At 41.7% G+C, this 27,002-nt stretch overlaps 1 protein-coding gene and 1 long non-coding RNA gene across 2 annotated transcripts; one reads left to right on the top strand and one right to left on the bottom strand.

Moving 5' to 3' along the window:
- Window positions 1–271: 271 nt before the first annotated feature.
- Window positions 272–4,723, bottom strand: LOC137443346 (uncharacterized). The gene is made up of 4 exons (XM_068142940.1): window positions 4,708–4,723; window positions 3,880–4,575; window positions 2,831–2,977; window positions 272–393 (listed from the first exon to the last, which is right to left on the bottom strand). Exons 1-4 carry the CDS (start codon window positions 4,721–4,723, stop codon window positions 272–274), a joined length of 981 nt encoding a protein of 326 aa, XP_067999041.1.
- A 9,047-nt stretch (window positions 4,724–13,770) lies between these two features.
- LOC137443463 (uncharacterized) lies at window positions 13,771–19,501 on the top strand. Its single transcript, XR_010987884.1, has 3 exons — window positions 13,771–13,884; window positions 14,014–14,068; window positions 19,307–19,501. It is a non-coding gene; the product is annotated as an uncharacterized lncRNA (long non-coding RNA).
- Window positions 19,502–27,002: the final 7,501 nt, after the last annotated feature.

Genomic DNA, 27,002 nt, shown 5'->3' with positions numbered 1-27,002 from the left:
ATTAATTACAAGCAGTTAGGCCATTACGTGTTAGAAATTTCTTATCTCTTCCCAAGGCCGAGTCTGGCCGAAAGCCCAGAAGCAGTGAGCAGCAAGCCACCGGAGGAGAGGAAGACAGACTGACCAGAAAAGTGCAGGAATGCCCAGGATACTCTGCTGCACTCCCAGTTCAGAAGGTGCTTCCTCCCACTCTACCAATGAAATTAGTTTAGATCAGTCTTTTAGTTTACAAACATCCGACCACCATATTCCCTTTCTTAAGGGGACAGCCTCAAATGGTCACAATCACATAGATAATTATAACAAGGTGGTTTCCCAGAAGGTCATGCAGACGATCAATGCAGATGATCAACAGCTCCACAGGTTCTCTAAGGCAGACCTCGGGTCTTTCTCCTAGAAGGAAAAAAAAAAAAGAAAGCGGACACGGTCCATTTTAGGGAACCGGTAGATAGTTATTATTAGAAAGATGGAATAATCCACCTTGTATTTATCTTGAATTCTTTTCCATGAGCATCTTTTGCCCTCCAGGTATATTTATTAATTGGAGTTTTGAGTACCAGGGGTATTGTTCCCACAGTGGGGAGTTCAACCAAAACTGGTTGGCCTGGAGAGTATGAGGGAGATTTGGGATGCTCAAGTATGGTTGGCATGATTTCTGGGGCTTTGGGGCAAAAGGCTGTAATTTTTGGGCATCCGTTTACCCCCCAACGGCTATTAACACTGGTCAATGCTTCCCTTAGCTGCTCAGCCCATCCTGGCATATGGGAAGCATTTTAACAGACCATTGGTTCATTCCACGATTCCATTTGCCTGTGGGTAATAGGGGGTATGATATACCCAAGTAATTCCTTCCTGGGTTGCCCACTCTTGAACTGTTTTGGCAGTGAAGTGGGAACCATTGTCTGATTGGATGGACTGTGGTTTAGGGAATGTACCAAACCATCCCTTCAGTGCCTTTACTGTGTTTTCTCCTGTTGCTCTGGCAAATGCCTCAGCCGAGACCAATCCTGACACTATTTCTACCCCAACCAACACATATTGCTTCCCTTCTGATTTTCGGAAAGGGCCAATATAGTCCACTTGCCAAGCTTCCCACAGCCCTTTCCCCTCTCTTAGGTGCAGGGGGTCATTTTCCAGAGGATGTCTTTCCAAACGGGTGCGGCATTGGTCACAAGCAGAGACACAAGTCTTGCACTCTTCTCTGCTAACTGGCCAACCCCTTGCTTGGGCCTCACAATACAGATCTTTTATTCCAGAGTGTTTTCTTTTCACATGCAGCCATTCTAGCAACCGTTCCCAATTTTCTGTTATTTGGGTGTTTTGCAGGGGAGCCAATCGGGCTAGTTCATCTGCTCTGCCATTCCATTGGCTAGCAGAGGAACCATCCTCTTGGTGGGAGGCCACCCATCCCACTGCAAATTTTCCTTTTTTAGCAATGGCCAGAATATCTTGCCATTTCTCCTTCTGCCATACAGGTATTCTATTAACTTCCCAGTCATTCTCCTCCCAGAAGAGTATCCATTCAGTACAGCCCTTAAATACAGCATAGGAGTCAGTATAGATGTGGACAGGAGAAGCAGATTCAGCCTCATGCTGAAAAACACTCCAGACTGCAATCAACTCCCCCACTTGAGCACTACCTTCCCCTTCAGTAATTATCTGTTCATCGGTATCCACACTGAGTGCCTCAGATCTGTACTTCCAGGTCTTCCCTTCCCGCTTAGAGGAAGCATCTGTGAACCATGCATTCAGTATCTGTCCAGAGAATGTAGGGGCTACTTGTATTACAGGGGAGGGTTTGTTAGCCTCCCAGTCTGGACCCATTTCCTCCTGGAAGGTCAACATTTTGGTGGTTCCCTCAGATACTGAAAAGATGTCACAGTAGTGCTCTATCGGGGCATACCATTTCCTCACAGAGGCCCTCTGGGCCACCCCCTCAGGTGGTGGTGTTCCTGCCAGAATTGTCTTAATTACTTTGAATGGGCCTCTAAGCACTATTTGTTGTTGTTTAATGGTCTTCTCAGCTTCCCGCAGGGCTAAACTAACCACAAACAAACCCTTTTCCCACACCGTATACCTTTTTTCTGCATCCTTAAAACTACGACTGTAAAATGAAATTGGCCTGACAGGGGCTTCTGGACCCTTTTGCCATAAGTGTACTGATAAGCCAGACTTAGCAATTCCCCATTCAATGTGCACAGGGTCAGTAGGGTGAATAGGACCAAGAGCTTGGTGGGCAGTGGCTTCAAATATTAGCAGCTGTAATGTTTCTTCGTGGGGCTCTTCCCACTGCCACTGAGCCCCTTTGCGTAACAAATCATATAGGGGTCTTGCAATAATTGAAAAATCAGGAATATGTTTCCTCCAAAACACAAGTAATCCTAGTGCATGTTGCAAATCCTTTTTGGACTCTGGCATTTTGATCTGGTCCAGGGAGGAAAGGGTGTCTGGTGGAATACAGGTCATTCCCCCCTTCCACCAGATTCCCAAAAACTTCACTTCACTTGAGGGCATCTGTATTTTCTCAGGTGGTATTCTCAGCCCCAAATTTTCTAGATGTGAAATTATATTATCTTGGGTTATTCATACCCCTTCAATATCTTCTCCTGCTACCAGAATGTCATCAATATATTGGTAAACACTGACCCCTGGCTCCAGTTGGACCTTTTCCAGTTCCTGTGCCAGGGCATGGTGGGCAAAAGTGGGTGAGTGCTTAAATCCCTGTGGGAGACGTGTGAATGTGAATTGTTGACCACCCCATGTAAAAGCAAAGCGGTCTTGGTCCTCAGGTTGCGGACCATAAAAAACATATCTTTCACATCCACTGTACCCATAATCGAGTGTGCTTTCTCCTGGATTGTAGCTATGAGTTCAGCAATATTTGGCACTGCAGCTGTTAGTGGTTCAGTATTGGTATTGAGCCTGCGGTAATCAATGGTCAGCCTCCATGTCCCATTAGGCTTCCGTACAGGCCAAACTGGGGAATTGAAAGCAGAGTGGGTGGGAACCACAATACCCTGTTTCTTTAAGTCCTCCAGTACAGGCACTATTCCTTCTTTAGCTCCCAGAGGTATAGGATAAGGTTTGACATTTGTAAGCTTTGAGTGAGGCAGGAGAGGTACTGCTTTCAACAGCCGAATGCTCATTATGGGAGACCCAAAAGACCATTTCCGCCCTTTGTTGTCTGTCCAGGTCTTCCCTTCTAAAACATCAAGCCCTAGGGGGTTAGTTGGAAACTCCCCTACAACCACTGACACCTTTGTGTCCTTATCTTCCCCTGGCAAGCCTAACCGGATGGTTGCTAATGCCTGTGCATGGGTTTGACCCAGAGCATCTGCTACCAGCAATTTCTGTTTGGAGAGCACCACTCCACAATCAGTAGCATCCTTTGTTTTAATAGCTGAAATCTGAGCCCCAGTGTCTACTAAAAATGTAATAGGAATTTGTTTTGGTCCTACAATGCCAGTGATTAGTAAATCGCCCTGGCCATTTTCGGTGAGCTGACGAATATACATCCACCCCTCACCATTGAGGAGTGAAGACTTCAGTTTCCCTGAGGCTGAAAAGAAGGCACGCCTTTATTCTCATCAGACAAGTCTATTAAGGGGGGCGTGGTGGGCTCAATTTTCTGATTGGGCTCAGGCCAGTTCTTCACAGTCATTTCTAATTGCTTTGTGTTTAGCCCATCTATCACTTCTTTGGGGATATTTTTCTTTAGGCCTAAGCCCCACCAATATTGCCGGGTGTTTGTGTGTTCCCTGCCCCCTGTTCCAAGCCGGCTGGGGGCACGGTTAAACCCCTGAGGACTTGAGGGTAGGTGGTTCATTTTTACATGCCTCAAGCCTCTAGTGTCAGGTTTTTTAATTTCATCAGGGATACTATACTGCCTGGCATAATCTAATAACTCCCTTCTGACCTCCTCCCACGTCCATGGTTTCAAGTCAGGCTGGCTGCCTCCGTGTGTTAAATTGTCTCTTAGAGCAGCTTGCATCCTGGAGGAAATTGGGGTATCAGCTATTTCTTTTTGGAGCTGGATACCTCTTATTTTAAGGGAGTCAGGGAGACCCCTGAGCAGAGGACTCATTCTGTTTGCATCCACCAGGAGAGAAAGGGGGGATTCAAAATGATGTTTCAGTTCTCTTTCATATATCATTTGCAGGCATGCAGCCCTTTGCACACTCTCCATTACCTGATTCATCCCTCCCCGCAGAACTACAGGTTCCCCTCTCTCCTTTGGAGTAAACCCCCCTGCCCAATAGGCAGCCCTCTGAGTAAGGCTCCAGGGTCCACTTCTGTTTTTTGTAGTTAGAAAAACATTATCACCCCAATAGCCCATGGCTTCAGCTTCTGTTAACATAATCTGATCACCTCCAATTTTTGAAACTTGCCATACATATTCCACCTCAGATTCGCCAGCAGAGCATGCAAATTCTTTACAAATTTTGGCCAGTTCAGTTGAGGAGAAAGGTGTTTCTTTAGTTGTGATAGTGGGAGTAATTTCCCCATCCTCATATAAAATTTGAGTTTTAATGAGAGGTCTGATATGCGCAGCAGCTTCCTTAGCTGCTGTCAATTCTGTAGATGATTCAGAAGTCCAAGAAAATCAGAAAATGAGAAAAATGGAAAACAGTTTATCTCTTCGCTGACGAAGCAAAAAAAAGGAAAACAGGGATTCTCAGGGTCTCTTAGTTGACTCAGGGCTCTCACGGTCCTCAGGGTTCATGCACCACAGAATCCTCATAAATTCTTCTTTTGGATACGATGTAGCTGCACAACAGTTTGAAATTAAACTCTTTCAGCTAAAGTTAAATTTCTTTGTGGAATACACTGAATTTCACCATTCTCTTGCATTACCCAATAAGTGTGACCCGGACCTTCAGCTGAAACCACCCCTCGGACAGATTTAGCCTCTCCTGAGGGAGAAAATACCCAAACAGTTTTACGTAACAGATCCTTTTCTCTAAAAACAGGAACTCTGTCACCTTCCACTTTCTGTAGCAGATCTGAATGTGCAGGTCCAGCTCGATTCACTGAACCTCTACTATTTACCAGCCAGGTTGCTTGTGCTAAATGTTTTTCCCAGTTTTTCAAAGATCCACCCCCCATGGCTTTAAGAGTGGTCTTCAACAAACCGTTGTAGCGCTCAATCTTCCCTGAAGCTGGTGCATAGTAGGCAATATGGAATATCCACTCAATACCGTGCTCTTTAGCCCAGTTCTTTACAAGGTTGTTTTTAAAATGAGTTCCGTTGTCTGACTCAATCCTCTCTGGAGTTCCGTGTCCATAGGATTTGTCTCTCTAGACCAAGAATTGTGGCAATGCCAGCGACGAGCAGTGTGAGCAATCTGGCAGTGCAGGCCTAAAGCCTGACATGATGGTAGGCCATGCTCAGCATAAATGCAGAGCCAGCTAGCAGTGGGGCAAAACAGTGCTGTGCCTGCAGCATGTAACTAAAACAAGACACTGGTAGCTATAAACATGGATAGTTATCTTGGGACAACAGGACATGCACCTGCATCAACAACCTCATTGTGTCATTAGTAGTTGGACCAATAATCTGTAATAGTGCAATGTGTGGTCACTCAGAGGGAACCAATGGAGCTATGCCAACAAGGCACTCCGAGTTTATATAAGTTGTAGCAGTTGCCTTGCTACGCACTTCTGCCTTTCCTGTCTCCTGTTTCTTCTACACTTTACAGTGCTATACTTGCACTACAGGCCTGCTCCATAGGCCTGCACTTCAGGCCTGCACCATCGGCCTGCAACACTGGAACAATAAAGGAACAATACTCGATCACATTGGTCAGTCGTATTGATTCCAATCTCCATCGTCTACATCTGGTTCCCGAACAGGGACACTTGGTTCCTTTGTCAATGCCATCCCTTACATACGGCATTCAATACTAATTCAGACCTGACTCATGGTATGAAGGTAGAAATGCTGGATATTTTGGCATTCGACAATGCTAATGAAGAAACTAAACAGGTTCTCAGCATTTTATCAACAGGTGCCACTGCCTCATGACTGCAGGACCACAACGAATGAAGGCATTGACAAGCAGCAATGTATCTAGCCACGGCCACAGAAGCAGTCCTGAAATCATCGTGCCCCTGAGAAACCTAGGTACCTTAAAGTGTCTGACTGCTGGACAGACTTGAAAGTGTCACAGATCTAATCATTTTACTTGAGATCGTCTCAGTGTCCACTTCTGTTTTTTGTACTTAGAAAAACATTATCACCCCAATAGCCCATGGCTTCAGCTTCTGTTAACATAATCTGATCACCTCCAATTTTTGAAACTTGCCATACATATTCCACCTCAGATTCGCCAGCAGAGCATGCAAATTCTTTACAAATTTTGGCCAGTTCAGTTGAGGAGAAAGGTGTTTCTTTAGTTGTGATAGTGGGAGTAATTTCCCCATCCTCATATAAAATTTGAGTTTTAATGAGAGGTCTGATATGCGCAGCAGCTTCCTTAGCTGCTGTCAATTCTGCCCATGGATATATGGGGGCAGGATCCGGGTAATTCCCCTCCTGTTTTGCTTCCAACTGAAGTTTAAGCTCTGCTACTACATTTTTTAAAGTGGCCACATGGCTTTCACAGTATCACAGTATCACTTAGGTTGGAAAGGACCTCGAGGATCATTGAGTCCAACCTATCAACACAGACCCCATGACTAGACCATGGCACCAAGTGCCACGTCCAATCTCCCCTTAAACGCCTCCAGGGTCGATGACTCAACCACCTCCCTGGGCAACCGGTTCCAATGCCGAATGACTCGCTCGGTGAAGAATTTCCTCCTCACCTCGAGTCTGAACCTCCCCTGGCGCAGCTTGAGACTGTGTCCCCTTGTTCTGGTGCTGGTTGCCTGGGAGAAGAGGCCAACCCCCTCCTGGCTACAACCACCTTTCAGGTAGTTGTAGAGGGCAATGAGGTCACCCCTGAGCCTCCTCTTCTCCAGGCTAAACAATCCCAGCTCCCTCAGCCTCTCCTCATAGGGCTTATGTTCAAGGCCTCTCACCAGCCTTGTTGCCCTTCTCTGGACACACTCAAGTGTTTCAATGTCCTTCTTAAACTGAGGAGCCCAGAACTGGACACAGTACTCAAGGTGCGGCCTAACCAGAGCAGAGTACAGGGGCACTATGACCTCCCTGCTCCTGCTGGCCACACTATTCCTAATGCAGGCCAGTATGCTATTGGCCCTCCTGGCCACCTGGGCACACTGCTGGCTCATATTCAGGTGGCTGTCGATCAGCACACCTAGGTCCCTCTCTTTTTGGGAGCTCTCCAGCCACTCCAAAGCACTTTGTAGTGCGTCTACTAAGCCCTGCAAAGAGGAAATAGTTTTATTCTCTTGCTCGTACCATTCCTCTTTCTCTCTCACTGCAGCTGCTAAACAGGCGCCTAACACTGCACAAATAAAAGCTTTCCCTTTTCCGGTTTTTGCCTTGGCTTCTTTTTGCAGAGCCAAAATACGATCAGCCACACTCTGGAAATTATTCCAGTTTTCATAAGCCCAATCAAGACCTTGTATAGATGGGTGGGCCCCGTGAACTTCTAGAAGGTTAAAAAGCCACTCACTCCGGGCCATCTCTTTTGTTTCACAAAGCATTTCTTAATAGGGCACTAAGTCCCACCGGGAATTCAGATCAAAACACTGTTTGTACCAACAAAATCTTCCCTGGAAAAAACGTACACTTTTAAAAGGCTTACTCCAAAATAATCTTCTCCAGGAAAAATGCACAATAGATTTTTCAGGAGAGGTCACACACAAGAAAAAACAACAACAACCTGGGCTTCTCAAGGAAGTCCTATTTCCCTGAGAGAACCCACACTTGCAAAAGCTTCTCAGCTTTTGTACCTCAAATTTTCTGTTACACCAGGACAAGAAAAAAAAAAATGTTTCTTAGGGAAGAGTCACTCTGCTTCCCTGAGAGAACACACACACCGGCAGAAGTTTCTAAACTTTTGCTTCAATACTGGGCTTCTCGGGAAAGCCACACTTTCCCCGAGAGAATACACACTTTACAAATATCACCAAAACTGGGTTTCCTAAAAGAGGGTACAGAGGATTCTCGAGGAGGTCACACTATAAAACCAACAGTTGTACCCCAGATAATCTTCCCCGAGAAAGCACACACATTTAAAGCTTTTGAGAACTCCCACACAGTCTCTCTGAAAATTTCGCTTGGTCCTTCTCTGGCCACGTCCCTCTCGGGAGAGTGAAAACACAAACCTGGACTCGACACTCACTTCGTACTCAGAGTATGTCTCAGACACACACACACACATTTCGAGGTTCTGAGAAATGCAATAATCTTGCTGTGATACTGCACTGCACGGGTATCCTGCCGACTATGCCAATTAATGTCTCGGTCCGGAGACACAGTTCTTTTAAATATTCCCGTGTTGTGAAATTAGAGGCACAAACAAGGCCAAAATATCAACTATTTATTACATAAACAAAGTGGAAATAAGAAGGGGAGAGGGAGAAAATAGAGAGGGAGAGAAAGAGAGAGAAGAGGGAAGGAATTAAAGTGAGAGAGGAGAAAATAGGGAGAAAAAGGAGAAAGTAGGAAAGAGATTATATTACCAACGGTCAGGGGTGGAGAGAGTCCAAGATGCGTTGTGTTGCCCCGTGATGTTTCCAGCGTGTGGTGCCATCTTCTTTCTTCTGCTTTGACAGTGTCACTCAGGTCTTTTTATACAGTTTTTAGTCCTTAGGTATGTATCCAAGTATTGTCCCTCAGGAATTCCAGGGTGTGACCGGTTGACATTGTCCCCTTAAGAAAGGGAATATGGTGGACGGAAGTTGGTAGGAGTGATTTCTTTTGGTTTGAACCTTCTTAGTTGTGTGCCATGGCATTTCAAAGGAGCTCCATGTAATATAGTTAAGATTTGTAGTAAATAGGTATTCATTTTAAAAAGTATTTCTTAGCTAAAATAATGTCTTTATATTTCATTCTTAGACATAGACCAGAAAAAATACAAAAAATGCAAAACAAAATCGTAAACAAAAAGGTAACAAGTGCAAAGCAAAAATGTAAACATAGAAATATATGACAAAAGCACAAAAACTCTGGATACAAAACATAGATTATTAAATAACAGAATAGTAATAAAAAAGAAGAGCAACAATAAAAACAAAATATTAAAAACAAAATATGACACACTGAAAAATCATAAGGATTACTAACACAGAATAGCTATTAACAAAAGAATATAAGAATTGTTAGCAAAAAATAACAATAAGGATTATCAAGACTATTAGATTGAAACAAACAAAAAATTATACAAAGAAAAAACCAAGAAAATTAAAATGAAAAATGGTAATAAAAAAGAATTAATAGAAAAGAAGGTAAAAAATATAATAAAAAAACAAAAAATCAAAATTAAAATAGAAAATAGATTCAATAAAACAAGCATGTGACGTAAAAAATAAATACAATAAAGGATATAAGATCAAAAATAGAAGATTAAACACTAGATAAAAAGAAAAAATAGAAATTATAAAAAAATAAAAGAAATTTAAAATAAAAAATTAATTAGAATAACAAATTAAAATACAGATTAAAAAATTACAATAACAAAATAAAACTAATAATAAAGAAGGTAAAAAAAAGAAATAAATTAAAAATGACAAAAACTAAGTTACAAATAATAATAATAAAAATTTAAAGAACAAAGAAAAATTAAAATACAAAATAACAAAAATTAATTGAATAATATATGTATAAAAATTAGATTAAAATTAACAAAACAAACAAAAAGTTAACAAAAAATAATTAAAAAGTGCAAAAAAATATATAATAAAATGCAATAAAGAAAAAAACCACATTAAAACAGTACAAAAATAATTTAAAAACAAAAATTGAAATTGATTAATAATTAAACAAAAGAACTAGATTAAAAGTAAAAATATTAAAAATATCAAAATAATAAATTCACAATAGAAAATAATGACTAAAAATTAAATAAAATATCAAAATGAAACAAAAAATAAATAATGAAAGAGAGACATTCAAAATAAAATATGAAACTACTCAAATTAGAATTAAAAAGAAAAAACTATAAAAATAATTTACAAAAAATAAAATTGAAATGAAAAGAAATTACAGAATTAAATAAAAACAATTGTAAACATGTAAAAAAAATTTTTTAAAAATTAACTTAGAAATAAAACATATACACATATAATGGAATCAAACAAAAATGAAATAGATTTATTGAAAGTAGATTTCAAAATATTATAGAAATGAAGCAAAAAAATATTTACAAATTTAAAAATAGCTCAAATTAAAAACAAACAAAAACCCCAGTCAAAACTTGTTACAAAATATGTGGAATCATAGACTCGTGGAATGAGTCAAGGTTGTAAAGAACCACAAGGATCATTTAGTTCCAACCACTGCCATGGGCAGGGACATCTCACACTGGATCAGGCAGGCTAGAGCCTTGTCCAGCCTGGTCTTAACCACCTCCAGGCATGTGGCCTCGGCCATCTCCTTGGGCAACCCATTCCAGGGCTTTACCACTTTCACGGTGAAGAATTTCTTCTTCACATCCAGCCTGAATCTTCCCATCCCCAGCCTTGTTCCATTCTCCCTAGTCCTCTCACTTCCTGACATGCTAGGATGTCCCTCCCCAGCATTCTTGTAGGCTCTCTTCAGATACTGGACGGCCACGATCAGGTCACCTCGAGCCTTCTTTTCTGCTAACTGCAATCATCGCAACACACAACGGCGGAAGAATCAAGACCACGAGGACACAGCATTTCCCATGCAGTCGAACATCGATCACAACAACTGCTATGATCATCTGGGATCAAACAGCATCACTCAGAAGAATGTACCACAGCATCATGTGAATTAGGATTGAATATTGTGGTTGCTTGATAACTTTGTATTCTCTCTTGTTAACTAAGTGTGCCTCTGAATGTAGACATCCTAGAGGATGCAGTTTCATCTTTACATTTTGCTTAGTAGAGATTATTAACAAAAAAAAAATTTAAAAAAAAAAAAAGGGGGAAAAGAGAGAATACCCCATAGCAAAATATTAGCTCATGGCAACTCTAGAAATGCTGTAACCCTAGAAAATGTTGTAACCCTAGAAAGTGTTGTAACCCTAGAAACATCAACTTTGCAATGTGCTGTAACCCTCTCACTGCAAGACAGCACGAACACGGCACAACTGTCATGAAAATGACAATCAGCAAACCTGCTTAGCACGACTGTCACGATAAACCAAGATGTCAACAGAAAGCATCTAACTTATAACTGAGAGTCGTGACTGCTTAACTGTTATGTGAACATTTAGAGATCAGAATTACTAGGATGAGCAAAAACACATTATCATGTGTAATTTTATATTGGGCAATTCAATGAAGCTCTTTTTGCTCTTGCTGATTGCCTGCAAGTTTTCTGTCTGTGAAGCTAGAGCCTGGCCAGATCTACCTTTACAGATTAAAGAAATCTTGCTCCCATTAAACAATTCATGATTTTTGACCATCCTAGAGAAAATAAAGATGCAACATAATCCTAAAGCAGATCGCAAAAGACAGTGCTAAGGATTGCATTTGTGCCTCAATCTCTGTGTGCAATGCGTTCAGGCATAATCAAGCCTTCTCTGTCAATAAGAGGAGTGAAATGTAAAGATCGGAACTGTTAAGATCTAAGTTCTTCTTTACAATGTTTGTAATCCTTGACCATGTATTATGCCAGCTCTGTAGAGCATTGTAACTAGTTCAACTTAAGCTTTGTGCCTTGTATGGGTTACACCAGTCTGTTAGACATGCTGCACTACAGAACTCTTGCTTTTGCTACACAGTTTAGCTTTACCTTGCTCGCTTCTGTGTTTGCAGTAGCATCTTGTATGGGATGAGAACAACTCCCATGACCAGATTGCTCACAAAAACAAAAAGGGGGATTTGTGGCAACGCCAGCGACGAGCAGTGTGAGCAATCTGGCAGTGCAGGCCAAGAGCCTGACATGGTGGCAGGCCATGCTCAGCATAAATGCAGAGCCAGCTAGCAGTGGAGCAAAACAGTGCTGTGCCTGCAGCATGTAACTAAAACAATGCACTGGTAGCTATAAACATGGAAAGCTATCTTGGGACAACAGGACATGCACCTGCATCAACAAACCTTGCGTGTCGTTAGTAGTTGGGCCAATAATCTGTTATAGTGCGATTGGAACCAATGGAGCCATGCCAACAAGGCACTCGGAGTTTATATAAGTTGTAGAAGTTCCCTTGCTACGCACTTCTGCCTTTCCTGTCTCTTCTTCTTCTCCACTTTTGCTTTACTGTGCTATACTTACACCATAGGCCTGCACCACTGGCCTGCGCCATAGGCCTGCAACATAGGCCTGAAATGCTGGAACAATAAAGGAACAATACTCGATCATATTGGTCAGCCATATTGATTCCAATCTCCGTCGCCCATAGTTTGCCAGTTAAACATATACTAACCTCCACCTTATTCAACTCTTGAGATCCACCAGTGACTCCCAGAATAGTTATAGACTCTGATCCCTGATAATTTGATGGTATTATGGTGCACTGAGCTCCTGAGTCAACCAAGGCCCTGTACTTCCGAAATTGTGAAGTGCCAGGCCACTGGATGTACACATCCCAATAGATTCTGTTATCTCTGTGTGACCATTTGACGCTGTCCCCTTAAGAAAGGGAATATGGTGGACGGAAGTAGGTAAACGAAAAGAAGGATCTAAACTAATTTCATTGGTAGAGTGGGAGGAAGCACCTTCTGAACTGGGAGTGCAGGAGGGTATCCTGGTCATTCCAGCACCTTTATCTTCAGTCTTTCTTCCGCTCCTCCGCCGAGCAGCAGCTCTCTCTGTTCTAGGCTCTCGGCCAAGGCTTCGACTTTGAAACTGATAAGCTGCAAGGCCACTATTAACTGCTTTCCAATTAACACATAAGTGATTCTAACTTATTTCTCTTTTCTCTCTTTTCTAACCCGCTCTGGGGAAAAGGGGAGAGAGTGGGAAGCGGAGGTGGAGAACCCCCTCAGCAGAGGGGGGGAATTCTCATTTCTGTGCTACTCTATTGTATATCTTTGTATATATTGTAAATATTGTAAATTTGTATATATTCCCCTGCATATCCTACATTGCTTTGCAAATATACAGCACCCATTGCTTTGCTAATTCAGCTGTAAGTTTTTTTTTCCTTTCCCTTCAATTTTCTTTCCCTTTACTTTACAGGGGAGAGTGTGATGAATATACTGGTGATTTGTGTCAAAATTATAAGACTTAGAGTGCACTGGGATTAAGGGTCAGGATCTTGTGAGGCCTATTTAGAGGGTAAAGGGAAAGAAACCTATCTTGCAGACTTGCAAGGACACTGTCTGGTTAATTGGAGACACCACGGCTGAGAAGGAGCTGTCTTAAAGATAAACATTCAGAACTAGGAATTTGTTTTCTTCAGATAAGAAGCCTGCACAATTGAGCATGCGTGCAAGTGGGTACTTTGACCCTTACCACACTGAATGTAGGGAGAAGGGATTTGACCATCTATTCTAAGACTAATCATCATATGCCTGCCTTCTATTTAGCATAAGTTTGCTTATGTAAATGATGTAACTATATAAGATGAAGAAAAACTATTGTAAGGCTGCTGTGGAGGTGAAGTTTTGACCCCTCCCAAGCCCAGCACGCTGCTTTGCTTGCTGATATTGCTTTTATTGCCTTTTTACAACCTTTTAGTGCCAATAAATCAGTTACCAAAAACTTTTACTTGGAGTCATCTATAACAAATGGTGCATTGGCCGGGAATCGTCTGAACCTTCACATCTTTTGAACTGCAAATGAAGGGGCGCCCCACAGCATTTTCTGTGGCTTCATTGTAGTCCAAAGACGGAAAGGTCAGCACGATCAGAACTCAATAGAGGCAAGCAAAGAAATTTTTAATTTTTTTCTTTTAATTTTTTTTTCTTTTTTTCTTTTTCTTTTATTTTCCTTTTTTTTGTTTGTTGTTTGACGTCCAATTGGAGGACGTGGACCCCGTAAAACTTCGTATACGAGATCCAAGCGACGACAACCACGGTGGTGAGAATACCGCTTGGGGGGGGAAGGATTCGGCTACATTTGTATTCGGCTACCATAGTTTGAGTGTTTGAGTCCGCTGTTTCAGGTTCTGCAAGGGGGGAGGTACGGTGGATCTGGCGCGGTGGCTCTGGCTGGTAAAGAAGAGGGGTATTCGTGAGTAGGAATATTTTGATTATTCCGCTTGCATGATTATTTGTGGTATTGTTCCACTTGAATGAGTATTTGTGGTTTATTCCACTTGCCTAAGTATTTGTGGTAGCCAGGAATTGTATTCGTGAGTAGGAATAGTTTAGGCTGTTCCACTTGCATGAGTTTTTGTAGTAGCCAGGAATTGTATTCGTGAGTAGGAATTGTTTAGACTGTTCCACTCGCATGAGTATTTGGAACTCTTTGGATTTTTTTAGTTTTTTATTTTAGTTTTATTTTATTTTAGTTTTATTTTATTTGTTTATTATTTGTAAGATTTGTGGTAGTCAGGAGAAAATGGGACAAAAGAAGAGTAAGTCATCAAGGCAGGGTGGAGAGAAGGCTTTACCTTCTATTCCACCAGAGAGTCCATTAGGGTTGCTCATTCAATATTGGGAGGATGATGGTCAGAGAAAAGGGAAATCAAAGGAAAGAATGATTCACTACTGTATGGAGGTATGGCCAAAAGAACCATTAAGACCACATGTGTTTTGGCCTATTTTTGGATCTTCTGAGGATTGGATTTGTCAAGCCTTAAATTTACATGTGAACTCTAAAAAGCCTTTTAATCAAGAAGAGAGTGAGTATGCTGACATTTGGATTAGGGCTTCACGGCCTTCTCCTGTTCCAATACTGGCATTAAAAGCTGAGGATAAGGATAAGAGCAAAGAAAAGGAGGAGGAAAAATGGGAACCCTTGGACAACTTACCACCACCTTATCGCCAGGATAGGGGTCGTCGGAATCCCCCAAATCCTCCTCCTCCCCCTACTTCACCTCCCCAAACAAGAGGTAGGGCTAGGAATGACAGGAATGAACAAGAGGGAGACATTATAGGATTACATCCACTCAGGGAAGTACCTATGGGGGGGCAGCAAGGAGGAATAGGGTTTGTGACTGTACCTCTCAGTACCTCAGATGTCCGCAGTTTTAAGAAAGAGATGGGTACCTTGCTGGATGATCCCTTAGGTGTAGCTGAGAGACTGGACCAATTTTTGGGTCCCAATACATATACTTGGAAAGAGATGCAGTCTATTTTGAGTATTCTATTCACTGCAGAGGAAAGAAACATGATTAGACAGGCTGGTATGAGAATATGGGAAAGGCAGAATCAGGGGGGGCCACCAGGAGATCAAAAGTGGCCTAATCAAGACCCTGGGTGGGACCATCAGCAGCCCCAAGGGAGACAGAATATGAGTGACCTGAGAACTATAATAATACAAGGAATTAAAGAAGCTGTTCCTAGAGGACAGAATTTTGATAAAGCTTTTAGTGAACAACAGAAGAAAGATGAATCTCCTACTGAGTGGATGGAGAGATTGAAGAGAAGTTTGCAGATGTATTCTGGAATAGACCCCAATTCTGCAGCTGGAGTGACCCTTATCAGGACACAGTTTGTTGCAAAATCATGGGGAGATATTAGGAAGAAGTTGGAAAAAATCGAGGACTGGCAAGACAGGGGATTAGAAGAATTACTACGGGAAGCTCAGAAGGTATATGTGAGGAGACATGAAGTTAAACAAAAAACAAAAGCTAAGCTGTTTCTAACTGCTGTAAGAGAAAGTCAGAAACCACAGGAAATAACACGGGAGTGGAAATGGGATAACAGGGTTCAGAAAAATGAAGTCCCTACTTGTCATTACTGCAAAAAGAAGGGACATATTCAGAAAAGATGTAGACAAAAGGAGAAAGATGAGAAAATGTTTAAGGAAGATTAGGGGTGTCAGGGGCTGTATATTTTGGGGACAAGAACATCAAACGAGCCCTTGATAAAGTTACTAGTAGGTCCCCAGAAGGAGGAGGTGACATTTTTGGTAGATACAGGAGCAGAAAAATCGACTATACAAAAGATTCCTAAGGGGGTTGAGGAAGGAAAAAAAACAGCAACAGTAATTGGAGCTAAAGGGGAACCTTTTAAGGTGTCACTGCTTGAAAATATAGAAATAGAATCGGAAAAAAGGATTTGTCTAAATGATTTGTTAGTTGTTCCAGAGGCTGAATACAATCTCTTGGGAAGAGATTTAATCATAAAATTGAAATTGAATTTAGAGAGTCAAGAAGATGGTTTGAGTGTTCGATTATATAAGTTAACTGCAAAGGATGAAAAGGATATAAGTCCAGAAGTTTGGTATGAATATGGGAGTAGAGGAAAAATTGATATGGATCCAATTAAAATTCAAATAATAGACTCAAGTAATCCTATACGTATAAAGCAATATCCTATACCATTAGAAGGGAGAAAAGGTTTGAAACCTATTATAGATGAATTAATAAACAAAGGAACACTAGAACCCTGTATGTCTCCTCACAATACCCCAATCTTACCGATAAAGAAATCAGATGGAACTTACCGTTTAGTACAAGATTTAAGAGCAGTAAATCAGAGAACATTAACTAAATTTCCTGTAGTAACAAATCCATATACATTGTTGAGTCATTTGACCCCAGAATACACTTGGTATAGTGTAATAGATTTGAAAGACGCTTTTTGGGCTTGCCCCTTAGACAAGGACTCAAGGGATTTATTTGCCTTTCAGTGGGAAGATCCTGAAACAGGAAGAAAACAGCAGTTAAGGTGGACTGTGTTGCCTCAGGGGTTCACCGAATCACCAAATTTATTTGGACAGACTTTAGAAAAACTATTACAAGGTTGGGAAATTCCAGCAAATATTAAACTCCTGCAGTATGTGGATGATCTGTTGATAGCAGGAAGAGATGAGGAAGAAACTCGGTCAGCCACAATACAGCTGCTAAACTTTTTGGGGGAAAACGGGCTTAAGGTTTCAAAGTCAAAACTGCAGTTTGTAGAGCAGGAGGTGAAATATCTGGGACATTGGTTAAGTAAGGGTAAAAAGAGGTTGGACCCTGAAAGGGTGTCAGGAATATTAGCATTAAGGGCTCCTGAGTGTAAAAAAGAAATCAGGCAGCTGCTTGGACTTCTGGGGTACTGTCGATCATGGATAGAGGGATACAGCGAAAAGGTGAAATTCCTGTATGAGAAATTGACCCTTAGTAATATCAAGTGGAGTCCAGAGGATGATGAGCGACTGGATAACATAAAAAGAATGTTGATTGAAGCCCCTGTTTTAAATCTGCCTGACGTGGAGAAACCATTTGACCTTTTCGTAAGCACATCTAACCACACCGCATATGGAGTGTTAACCCAGGATTGGGCTGGAAGTAAGAAACCTGTAGGGTATTGTTCCAAGTTGTTAGATCCTGTAAGTAGGGGATGGCCAGCTTGTTTACAAGCCTTAGTGGCAACAGCATTATTAGTAGAAGAAGCACAGAAAATAACTTTTCATGCTCCTTTGAGAGTATACACTCCACATAACATAAGGGGGGTGCTGCAACAAAAGGCAGAAAAATGGCTAACAGATAGCAGAATTTTGAAATATGAGGCTATTTTAATGGAATCACCGGAACTTGAGCTTAGGACTACCAAGGCTCAGAATCCTTCACAGTTTCTGTTCGGAGAACCACCAGAAGACTTACAGCATGACTGTATCGAGATAATTGAGTTACAAACTAAAATAAGACCAGACTTAAAGGACTTTGAGTTGGATGACGGAGAGCGACTATTTATAGATGGGTCTTCCAGGATAGTGGAGGGAAAAAGAAAATCAGGATATGCCATCGTAGATGGAGAAATGAGGATAGTTGAATCAGGTCCTTTAAGTGCCAGCTGGTCAGCCCAAGCCTGTGAACTGTATGCTCTACTCCGAGCATTAGAGTTGTTAAAGAACAAATCAGGGACTATCTATACTGACTCTAAATATGCATATGGGGTAGTGCATACCTTTGGAAAACTTTGGGAGGAAAGAGGATTAATAAATACTCAGGGAAAGGAGCTTATACATCAGGAGTTAGTGGTAAAAGTCCTTAAAGCCTTAAGGGGTCCTAAAAATATTGCAGTGGTTCACATAAAGGGACATCAAAGGGGATTAGAATATCACATTCGTGGAAACAATGCTGCAGATAGTGAAGCAAGGAGTGCTGCCTTAAGGAATCAGGGAAGAGATCTGAAGATTTTACACTTAGAACAAGAAAACCCAGAAAAAGCTGAATTAAAGGTTTATCAAGAGGAAGAATTGAATAAAATAAAAGAAATGGGGGCCATACTGAAGGAGGGAAAGTGGAATCTTCCAGATGGAAAGGAAGTATTACCCAAAGCTTATGCTAGGGTAATTATGAATAGGTTGCATGCTCATACTCATTGGGGTTCTAAGGCCTTGGGAGAGGCCTTCCTTAAGCAGTATGCCTGCATTGGAGTATACGAGATAGCGAGACAAGTAACACAGGGGTGCTTGACATGTCAGAAGATAAACAGAAAAACATTCAGACAGGCAGCAATGGGAGGAAGGCAAGTGGCTGTAAGACCATTTGAAAAGATACAAGTAGATTTTACTGAATTACCTAAAATAGGGAGAATTAAGTATTTGTTAGTAATAATAGATCACCTCACCCGGTGGGTGGAGGCTTTCCCTACAGCAAGGGCTACAGCACAGACTGTAGCAAAAGTGTTATTAGAAGAAGTGATTCCAAGATATGGAATAATCCAAGTAATTGACTCAGATCAAGGGACACACTTTACTTCTAAGGTTGTGAAATTATTAATGCAAGCCTTGGGAACTAGGTGGGAATACCATACTCCGTGGCACCCTCAGAGTTCCGGACGGGTGGAGAGGATGAATCAGACCATAAAACAGCAGTTAATGAAATTGATGGTGGAGACACGAATGTCTTGGATTAAATGTTTACCATTGGCATTGTTGAACATTCGAACCAAACCCCATGGGGATATGGGTCTTTCCCCCTATGAACTGCTATATGGAATGCCCTATATCCAGGGGATGCCCCTTAAAGATAATTTAATTGAAGATTGGAATATAAAGCAATATGTCATCCAAATTGGGAAAAGACTGAATGAGTTACGGAAAATGGGTATATTATCTCAGACCCCACCTTTGGGATTCGCTATACATGAAATTAAAGCTGGGGATAAAGTGTTGATAAAATCATGGAAAGAGAAATCATTGTTTCCCCTTTGGGAGGGACCTTTTCTTGTTTTATTAACCACAGATACGGCTGTCCGGACTGCTGAAAAAGGGTGGACGCATGTTTCGAGAGTAAAAGGACCAGTTCAGGAATGAACGGGACCCCTGAGCCTGGAGAGATAAAAGTGACTCGGCGGAGAAAGTGAAACTGTCATCAGTACGACTTCCACGCCACCTACACAAATTGCTTGAAGTACCTCCACGACTGCGGCGAGTGCCGACAGACCAGATAAACATTCTAATAGACATAGCACCACAGTCGGAGGCTCTGGAGCATGTGATCTTGAATCTGCACAGCACGAAAACACTGAAGAACATCCTCATTCCATTCCGTGTATAAAACATCATAGAACTTATGAAGGATGGGTGACTTGTAAATGTTTTAATTGTTGTAAGAAATGGTTTTATATTTCTCATAATCAAAAAATATTTGGTCCTGAATGCTGAATCTAAAAATAGGCAGTTTGGGCTGGTAAATACAGAAAACCTATTTTGTGGTGAGGAAAAGGATTTAAATCCCCATGGAAAATTATTGAAAGGGATTGGCATAAGTGGGAAATAAAGACTAGAGAAATTTTAGTTGGGAAATATCAGGAATAATTAAAAGGGATTAGTAAAAGGAAAAGTAAGAGACATAAGATTTTGAAGGAAGAGGAATTGAAATAACAAAAGCACAATGGGAAATGGTAAACGAACTAACCAAGGAAGTAGAGAAGAGACTCCAAATGGAATTTTGAAGTGGGTTAAGGAGTTAAAATCTGTAGGACTCCTGAAGAATGTAACTGCTGCCGAGAAGAAAATACACCCGGCTGCTGGTTGCACCCCAGCAGGCCGAGGAGGCAGAGTTAACATATACTGGTGGAGCCTAATTTTGATCCTAACCCTATTTGCACATAAGGAGTCCAATCAAGATCAAAAACCATGTTCCCATGTGTGGATGAATTCTCTTTCAACATTAGTAATGATATACAAATTAAAAGGAGCTAAGATCATAACCCCATTAATCATATTGATGATAGCACCATTTGAAGTAAGGTCATGGGAACAAAACACTTATCTGCATCTATTGAAAGGGATAGTGAATAGTTATAATTTGACTGATTGTTGGATCTGTTCCCGGCTACCTAAAAATTCGGCCCATGGGCTTCCTTTAATAGGAACAGCCTTTCCTAATGTAACAGAAATACAAAAAGTATTCCAAAATCATAAACATGAGGATCATATGGAGATTCCACAATCTCAGTTAAGGTGGAAATTACAATTTGAGGAACCTTTACATGCGAATATGCCAGTACCTTGTGTCCAGCGATGTTGGGAAATAACTATAGACAAGAATAAAGGGGGAAATAGAACTGACCCTGGATGTGGAGATGTAATTTTTATAGGGCAATATTCAAAGTGTTCACAATTTATTAGCTATGGAGAAGCAAATATGTGGAATCTCGATCAGACCGAAGAGAAAAGACACATACCTAAAGGATGGCAAATACCTATTGGATCAGGATGGTATTGGATATGTGGTAAAATTGCTTATAAGGTATTACCCTTAGGATGGCAAGGAAGATGTGCTATAGGACCAGTCTATCCTCATATCTTTATAGTAAATCAACCACAGGGATTACTTAGAAGCTTTGCAAGAAAAACTAAGAGAGGAGCAAATCCACTAGTAATCAGACATAGTAAGTTTCATAGTTTTGCTAGGTGGTTTCTGCCTTGGCTTGGAGTTAGTGAACTTGAAAAAGCAATGGTAAATTTTTCTGCTACAGTTGAAATCATGATGAATGCAAGCATAGATGCAATAAAAGCGCAGCAAATTGAAATCAATAGTCTCTCGAAAATATCTACTCAGAATAGATTAGCTTTGGATTTTTTATATGTTAAGGAAGGGGGTGTATGCGTAGTCATAAATGTAAGTTGTTGTAGTTATGTTAATCTAGATAAACGAGTGGAAACAGATTTACAGGCGATCGTAAACCACAATCAGATATTACATCAGATTTCTTTAGATGATACTTCTTGTGGATTTAAAGAAATATGGGATAAATTAACTTTCTGGTTACCAAATCTAAATTGGCTTAAACATTTGTTTGTAATATTTGTTGGAATAATTGTGATATTGCTATGCATAATACTCTGCAATTGTTGTTACAAAATACTAAGACCTTTAAGTAAGATTGCTCATGTTAACGAGTTACAAGTAGAGAATTATGATCAGAATGTGATCAGAACAGATGAACCTAACCATGATCCAGTTAAAGAAGTATTGAAAAATTTAGAAATTTTAACACAAATCAATGATAACAAAAAGAAAATGGGGGATTGTGATGAATATACTGGTGATTTGTGTCAAAATTATAAGACTTAGAGTGCACTGGGATTAAGGGTCAGGATCTTGTGAGGCCTATTTAGAGGGTAAAGGGAAAGAAACCTATCTTGCAGACTTGCAAGGACACTGTCTGGTTAATTGGAGACACCACGGCTGAGAAGGAGCTGTCTTAAAGATAAACATTCAGAACTAGGAATTTGTTTTCTTCAGATAAGAAGCCTGCACAATTGAGCATGCGTGCAAGTGGGTACTTTGACCCTTACCACACTGAATGTAGGGAGAAGGGATTTGACCATCTATTCTAAGACTAATCATCATATGCCTGCCTTCTATTTAGCATAAGTTTGCTTATGTAAATGATGTAACTATATAAGATGAAGAAAAACTATTGTAAGGCTGCTGTGGAGGTGAAGTTTTGACCCCTCCCAAGCCCAGCGCGCTGCTTTGCTTGCTGATATTGCTTTTATTGCCTTTTTACAACCTTTTAGTGCCAATAAATCAGTTACCAAAAACTTTTACTTGGAGTCATCTATAACAGAGAGGGAGGAGGCTTTTTGGCCTTACCCTTCCAACCCTACGACATTTTTTTTTTCTTGGCGCCCAACGTGGGGCAGATAATTAGTTTAATTTATTACTTGATTGATTTAGTGTTTTCTAGCTGAATTAGCAAACATGAAGGTGTTGTGGATTGTAGAGCGATTATTCTTTTCAATTTTTGGGGCTCTGGTTTACAGAAATTGTTTGGGTTTGATTTTGGATTACCTGGGTAAATATTTGGTGCGGACAATTTATCTGTGTGTTATGTATAGAGTTAGACTATGGTATGGAAAATGCGTGGATTTCTTATGGCCAGCGAGATACAGAAATGTTACCTCCACCACTCTCCCAATTGAGATAAAGGGTTTTAAGATTCCGCCTGAGGAGAGAGTAACTTTAGGTGCCTGGGATCCAAAGGTGATTTATGTGATGTGTATAATTCTGCTGCTGGTGATAACTAATGTGTATTCTCTGTATTCCTTGTAGCGAGAGAGAAAGGTGTCCAAAGCTTGTTTTGTTATTAAAACTAGATCAAAAAGAAAACGCTAAACACTTAATTGGTAAAGCAGCTCTAAATGACTTTGCTGCTGATTCTGGCAAGCTGCCAAGGGCGGCGGCTGGTATCAACATGGCGCCTACTCCTTCTCCTTCTTCTTCTTCTCCGTCGTTTTTAGTCCTTAGGTATGTATCCAAGTATTGTCCCTCAGGAATTCCAGGGTGTGACCGGTTGACGTTGTCCCCTTAAGAAAGGGAATATGGTGGACGGAAGTTGGTAAACGGAAAGAATAATCTAAACTAATTTCATTGGTGAAGTGGGAGGAAACACCTTCTGAACTGGGAGTGAACTGGGAGTGAACTGGGAGTGAACTGGGCACTCCGGCACTTCTATCTTTCAGTCTTGCTTCCGCCTCTTCTTCAGGCAGAAGCTTTCTGTGCTGGGCTTTCTGCCAAGGCTCCGGCCTTCAAACTGACAAACCTGATAAGGCCTGTATTAACTGCTTCCAATTAACACAAAACTGCTTTTAACTTCTTTCTTTCTTCTTTCTCCCTTTTCTGACCTACTCTGGGGAAAGGGGGGGAGAGAGGGGAGAGCGGAGGTGGGGAACTCCTCGGCAAGGGGGGTTACTCTCATTTCTGTGTTACTTTATTGTATATCTTTGTATATATTGTAGATATTGTAAATTTGTAAATATTCCCCTGCATACCCTACATTGCTTTGTGAATAGAAAGCTCCACTGCTTTGCTAATTCAGCTTGTGAGTTTTTTTTTCCCTCTCCCTTCAATTTTTCTTTCCCTTTACCTTACAAGGGGGAAGGGAGGAGGCTTCTTGGCCTTACCCTTCCAACCCACCACACAAGGGGCAAGGAAATCGTTCCCCCGGAAATCTTTCTGTGTATTTCTGAGTGTTTGGGCAAGGTTCTGGATGGAGGGGGGGGGGGGGGGGGGGGGGCCTCCACCTCGTCCATCTCCATCCAGACAAGCCCCCACATTCCTTACACATCAGGAAACAGGTGGTGAATCCATTGTGCATCTTGCCCTAAAGGCGTGATGGCTGGGTCCTTGGGTCCATTGTTGTAGTCCAGTGTTTTCACGATGCAATCACAAGCTCATTTGCATCCAGGATTGGTAGACAGGATTCTTTGCACCTTCCTTCCAGTGGCTCTGCCCAACACATATCAGCTATTCTCTCAGGGAAGCAGCAAGTGATTTTATCTTTGTTGAGTCACACCAGGAGAGCCAACTTTTAGTCTCTCACAGCTAGGTAAATATTTAATGCAGAAAATATATTTGTGGTTTATGTACAAGGTCCAGCCTCTGTATGATTACTGTCTGGGATTCTTTTGGCTTACCAGATACAGGAATGTGATCTCTAGCACTCTCCCAATTGAGATAAGGCAGTTTACGATTCCAGTAGGTGAAAGAGTAGTTTTGAGTGATGGATGGGATCCAAAGCTAATTTTTACAATGTGTTCAATGTGTGTAATCCTGCTATTGGTGATGATTAATGTCTATTTGCTATTTTCCTTGCACCGGGAGAAAAAGGTGTCCAGAGCATGTTTCATTATTAAGCATAGATCAAAGAAGAGGTGGCGTACCTCAGCTCCAGAGACGTCCAGTGATGAGGAGAATGGAGAATCTGTGTCAGTCAAAGATAAAGTTAAAAAGTCTATTGGAAAGGCTGCTTTGAACGGTTCTGTTGCTGATTCTGGCAAGCAGCCAGGGGCGGCGGCAGCTCCCAATATGGCGGCTCCCCCGGCTTCTTCAGCAGCAGCCAGTAACGAGGCAAAGTCATTTCCGCCCGCCTTCTCGGCCGGACCGGAAGCCACTTCTACAGCAGCTGATCTGTCTCAAAACCTGTCAGCTTCTGTTCAGGTGGCTGTAAAATCAAACACAGCTCCAATTAAGCAAGTAGCAGTTTTATAGACTAGAAGTGGAAAGGACAAAGCTGATCCAGGAGCTAATGGGGAAGAAGAGCAGGAGACTGATCCTGGTGAGGGGCCGTCTACTCTAAGAAATCCTGCGGAGGAGGAAGAGAAGGTTTGTTTTAAAGATCTAGCTAACCTAGTGAGAACAAAGCAGAATAGAGATGAAGCTAGGAAAGCAGCTGGCAAAGGTGGTTCTCAACTTAAAGAGATCCTAGAGAAAATGACAGGAGGATTATTAGGACAAAAAGTTCAGGGAGAAGAGGAGGAAGATGATATTTCAGAATGTTCCTCACCACGTGAGGAATTGAAAAAATGTCCGTAAAGATTTCACCAGGGCAGATAAGGAGCCAGTTCTAGCTTGGCTTAGTAGGTGTTATGATACAGGTGCTCCAGCTCTAACAGTTGGAGACAAGTCAGCAGCTCAGTTAGGAACTCTCACGAGGGATAATAGAATAGATAGACATCTAGACAGGGTTCTCAGTAAGGTTAAACTGTGGATACGCCTTTTAATGGCGGTTGCCCTGAGATGCCCTTCCCGAGATGATCTTCCATGGAATCCTAAACCCTGGACTACAATAGATGAGGGAATTAAGCGCTTGAGAGAATTTGCTGTTAGAGAGCTACACTATGGTGAACATAAAAATCTGAATCCTGGTGACATTCCTGTGGGTATTGGTCTTGCTAAGAAGACCATCAAGCTTGCTCCTTCTAATTATGCAAACATTCTGGCAAGCAGAATTGTGTCAAGAAGTTATGGTGGAGCTTCTCCTACAGTTGGCCAATTCAGTGATCAAATGAGACAATTGGAGGATACCATGACACGTGGTTCTTTGGTTTCAGCCATTGAAACTCTGTCTGGAAAGATTGAGAATTGCATGAAGGATCTGAAAGATTCCATATACCAATTGGCACAGAAGGATAATTTCAATTCTTCCTCCAGGTGGGTACAAGTTTCATCTGTGAGGAATACACGTCCTCCAAGGAGGTCATTCCAAAACAGGACATTCAAAAACAGGTCATTCCAAAACAGACCACCAAGACAATCACGTAGAACTATTTGGATAACTCTGCGTGATCAGTTTGGTGAGAACATGAACCGCTGGGATGGCCAACCAACTTCTAATCTTTTCAGGAGACTGAGGGAATTGCAAAGTGGCAGAACCCGAGGTTGCAATACCAGAAGGGTAGCTGTTACTTCCACAGTTCCCCAGAACAACTCTAGTAGCTCCAACAGTGGCTCCATTTATAACACACAAAGTTATAACCCAGCACACTATGTGCAATGCACATGTGGGCATTTTCCCCATAACTAGGGGTGCCCTGCCTCCCACCAGGGGGAGGAGAGGGATAACAGAGATAATAGAATCTACTGGGATGTGTACATCCAGTGGCCTGGCACTTCACAATTTCGGAAGTACAGGGCCTTGGTTGACACAGGAGCTCAGTGCACCATAATGCCATCAAATTATCAGGGATCGGAGTCTATAACTATTCTGAGAGTCACTGGTGGATCTCAAGAGTTAAGAAAGGTAGAGGTTAATATAAGTCTAACTGGTAAACAATGGAGGAAGCATACAGTTGTGACCAGACCTGATGCACCTTGTATTTTGGGAATTGATTTTCTGAGAGAAGGGCTTATCAAAGACCCTACAGGTTATAAATGGGCTTTTGGAGCAGCTTCAATAGAAATTGATGGACAAAAATTGAAGCTGTCTCCTAGATCTGAGCTTTCTGATGAATCTGCAGCTGTGGGACAACATAAGATGCAGGACACTAAATTGCCGGTTGCTTCTCAGACTGTGCATCACAGACAATACAGAACCAACCGTGACTCTTTGTTGCCCATTCAGAATCTGATTCGTCAGTTGGAGAGTCAGAAAGTCGTCAGCAAAACTCATTCACCTTTCAGCAGTCCAGTGTGGCCTGTGCGGAAGCAGAATGGAGACAGGCGTCTGACAGTAGACTACCGAGCCCTGAATGAAGTGACACCACCTATGAGTGCAGCAGTACCAGACATGATGGAGCTAGAGTATGAGCTGGAATCCAAAGAGGCCAAATGGTATGCTACCATAGACATTGCTAATGCATTTTTCTCTATTCCCATAGCAGAGGAATGCAGGCCTCAGTTTGCTTTCACCTGGAGAGGAATCCAGTACACTTTCAATAGACTGCCAATGGGCTGGATCCACAGCTCAAGCATCTGTCATGCAGTGATTCACGATGCTCTGGAGAAAGGCAGTGCTCTAGAACACATCCAGTTCATCGATGATATCATCGTCTGGGGTAAAACTGCTGAGGAAGTCTTCGAGAAAGGTAGCAAAATCATTGACATTCTTCTGAAGGCAGGTTTTGCCATCAAGCGAGACAAGGTGAAAGAACCTACCACAGAGATTCAGTTTCTGGG

Source organism: Melanerpes formicivorus, unplaced genomic scaffold, assembly GCF_026170545.1.
Source record: "Melanerpes formicivorus ecotype bairdi unplaced genomic scaffold, bMelFor1.0.p_v2 SCAF_9, whole genome shotgun sequence".
Lineage (NCBI taxonomy): Eukaryota > Metazoa > Chordata > Aves > Piciformes > Picidae > Melanerpes > Melanerpes formicivorus.
The sequence above is the reverse complement of the archived record's forward strand: the minus strand, read 5'-3'. Positions and strand labels throughout refer to the sequence as shown.

Excerpts from the sequence above, each read along its gene's own strand:
- LOC137443346 (XM_068142940.1), bottom strand. Across the intron at positions 2,978-3,879 it reads AGATTATGCCAGGCAGTATA|TTTGGCCTGTACGGAAGCCT; the intron begins GTATCCCTGATG and ends TCAATTCCCCAG. Across the intron at positions 394-2,830 it reads GAAAGCACACTCGATTATGG|GAGAAAGACCCGAGGTCTGC; the intron begins GTACAGTGGATG and ends TTTTCCTTCTAG.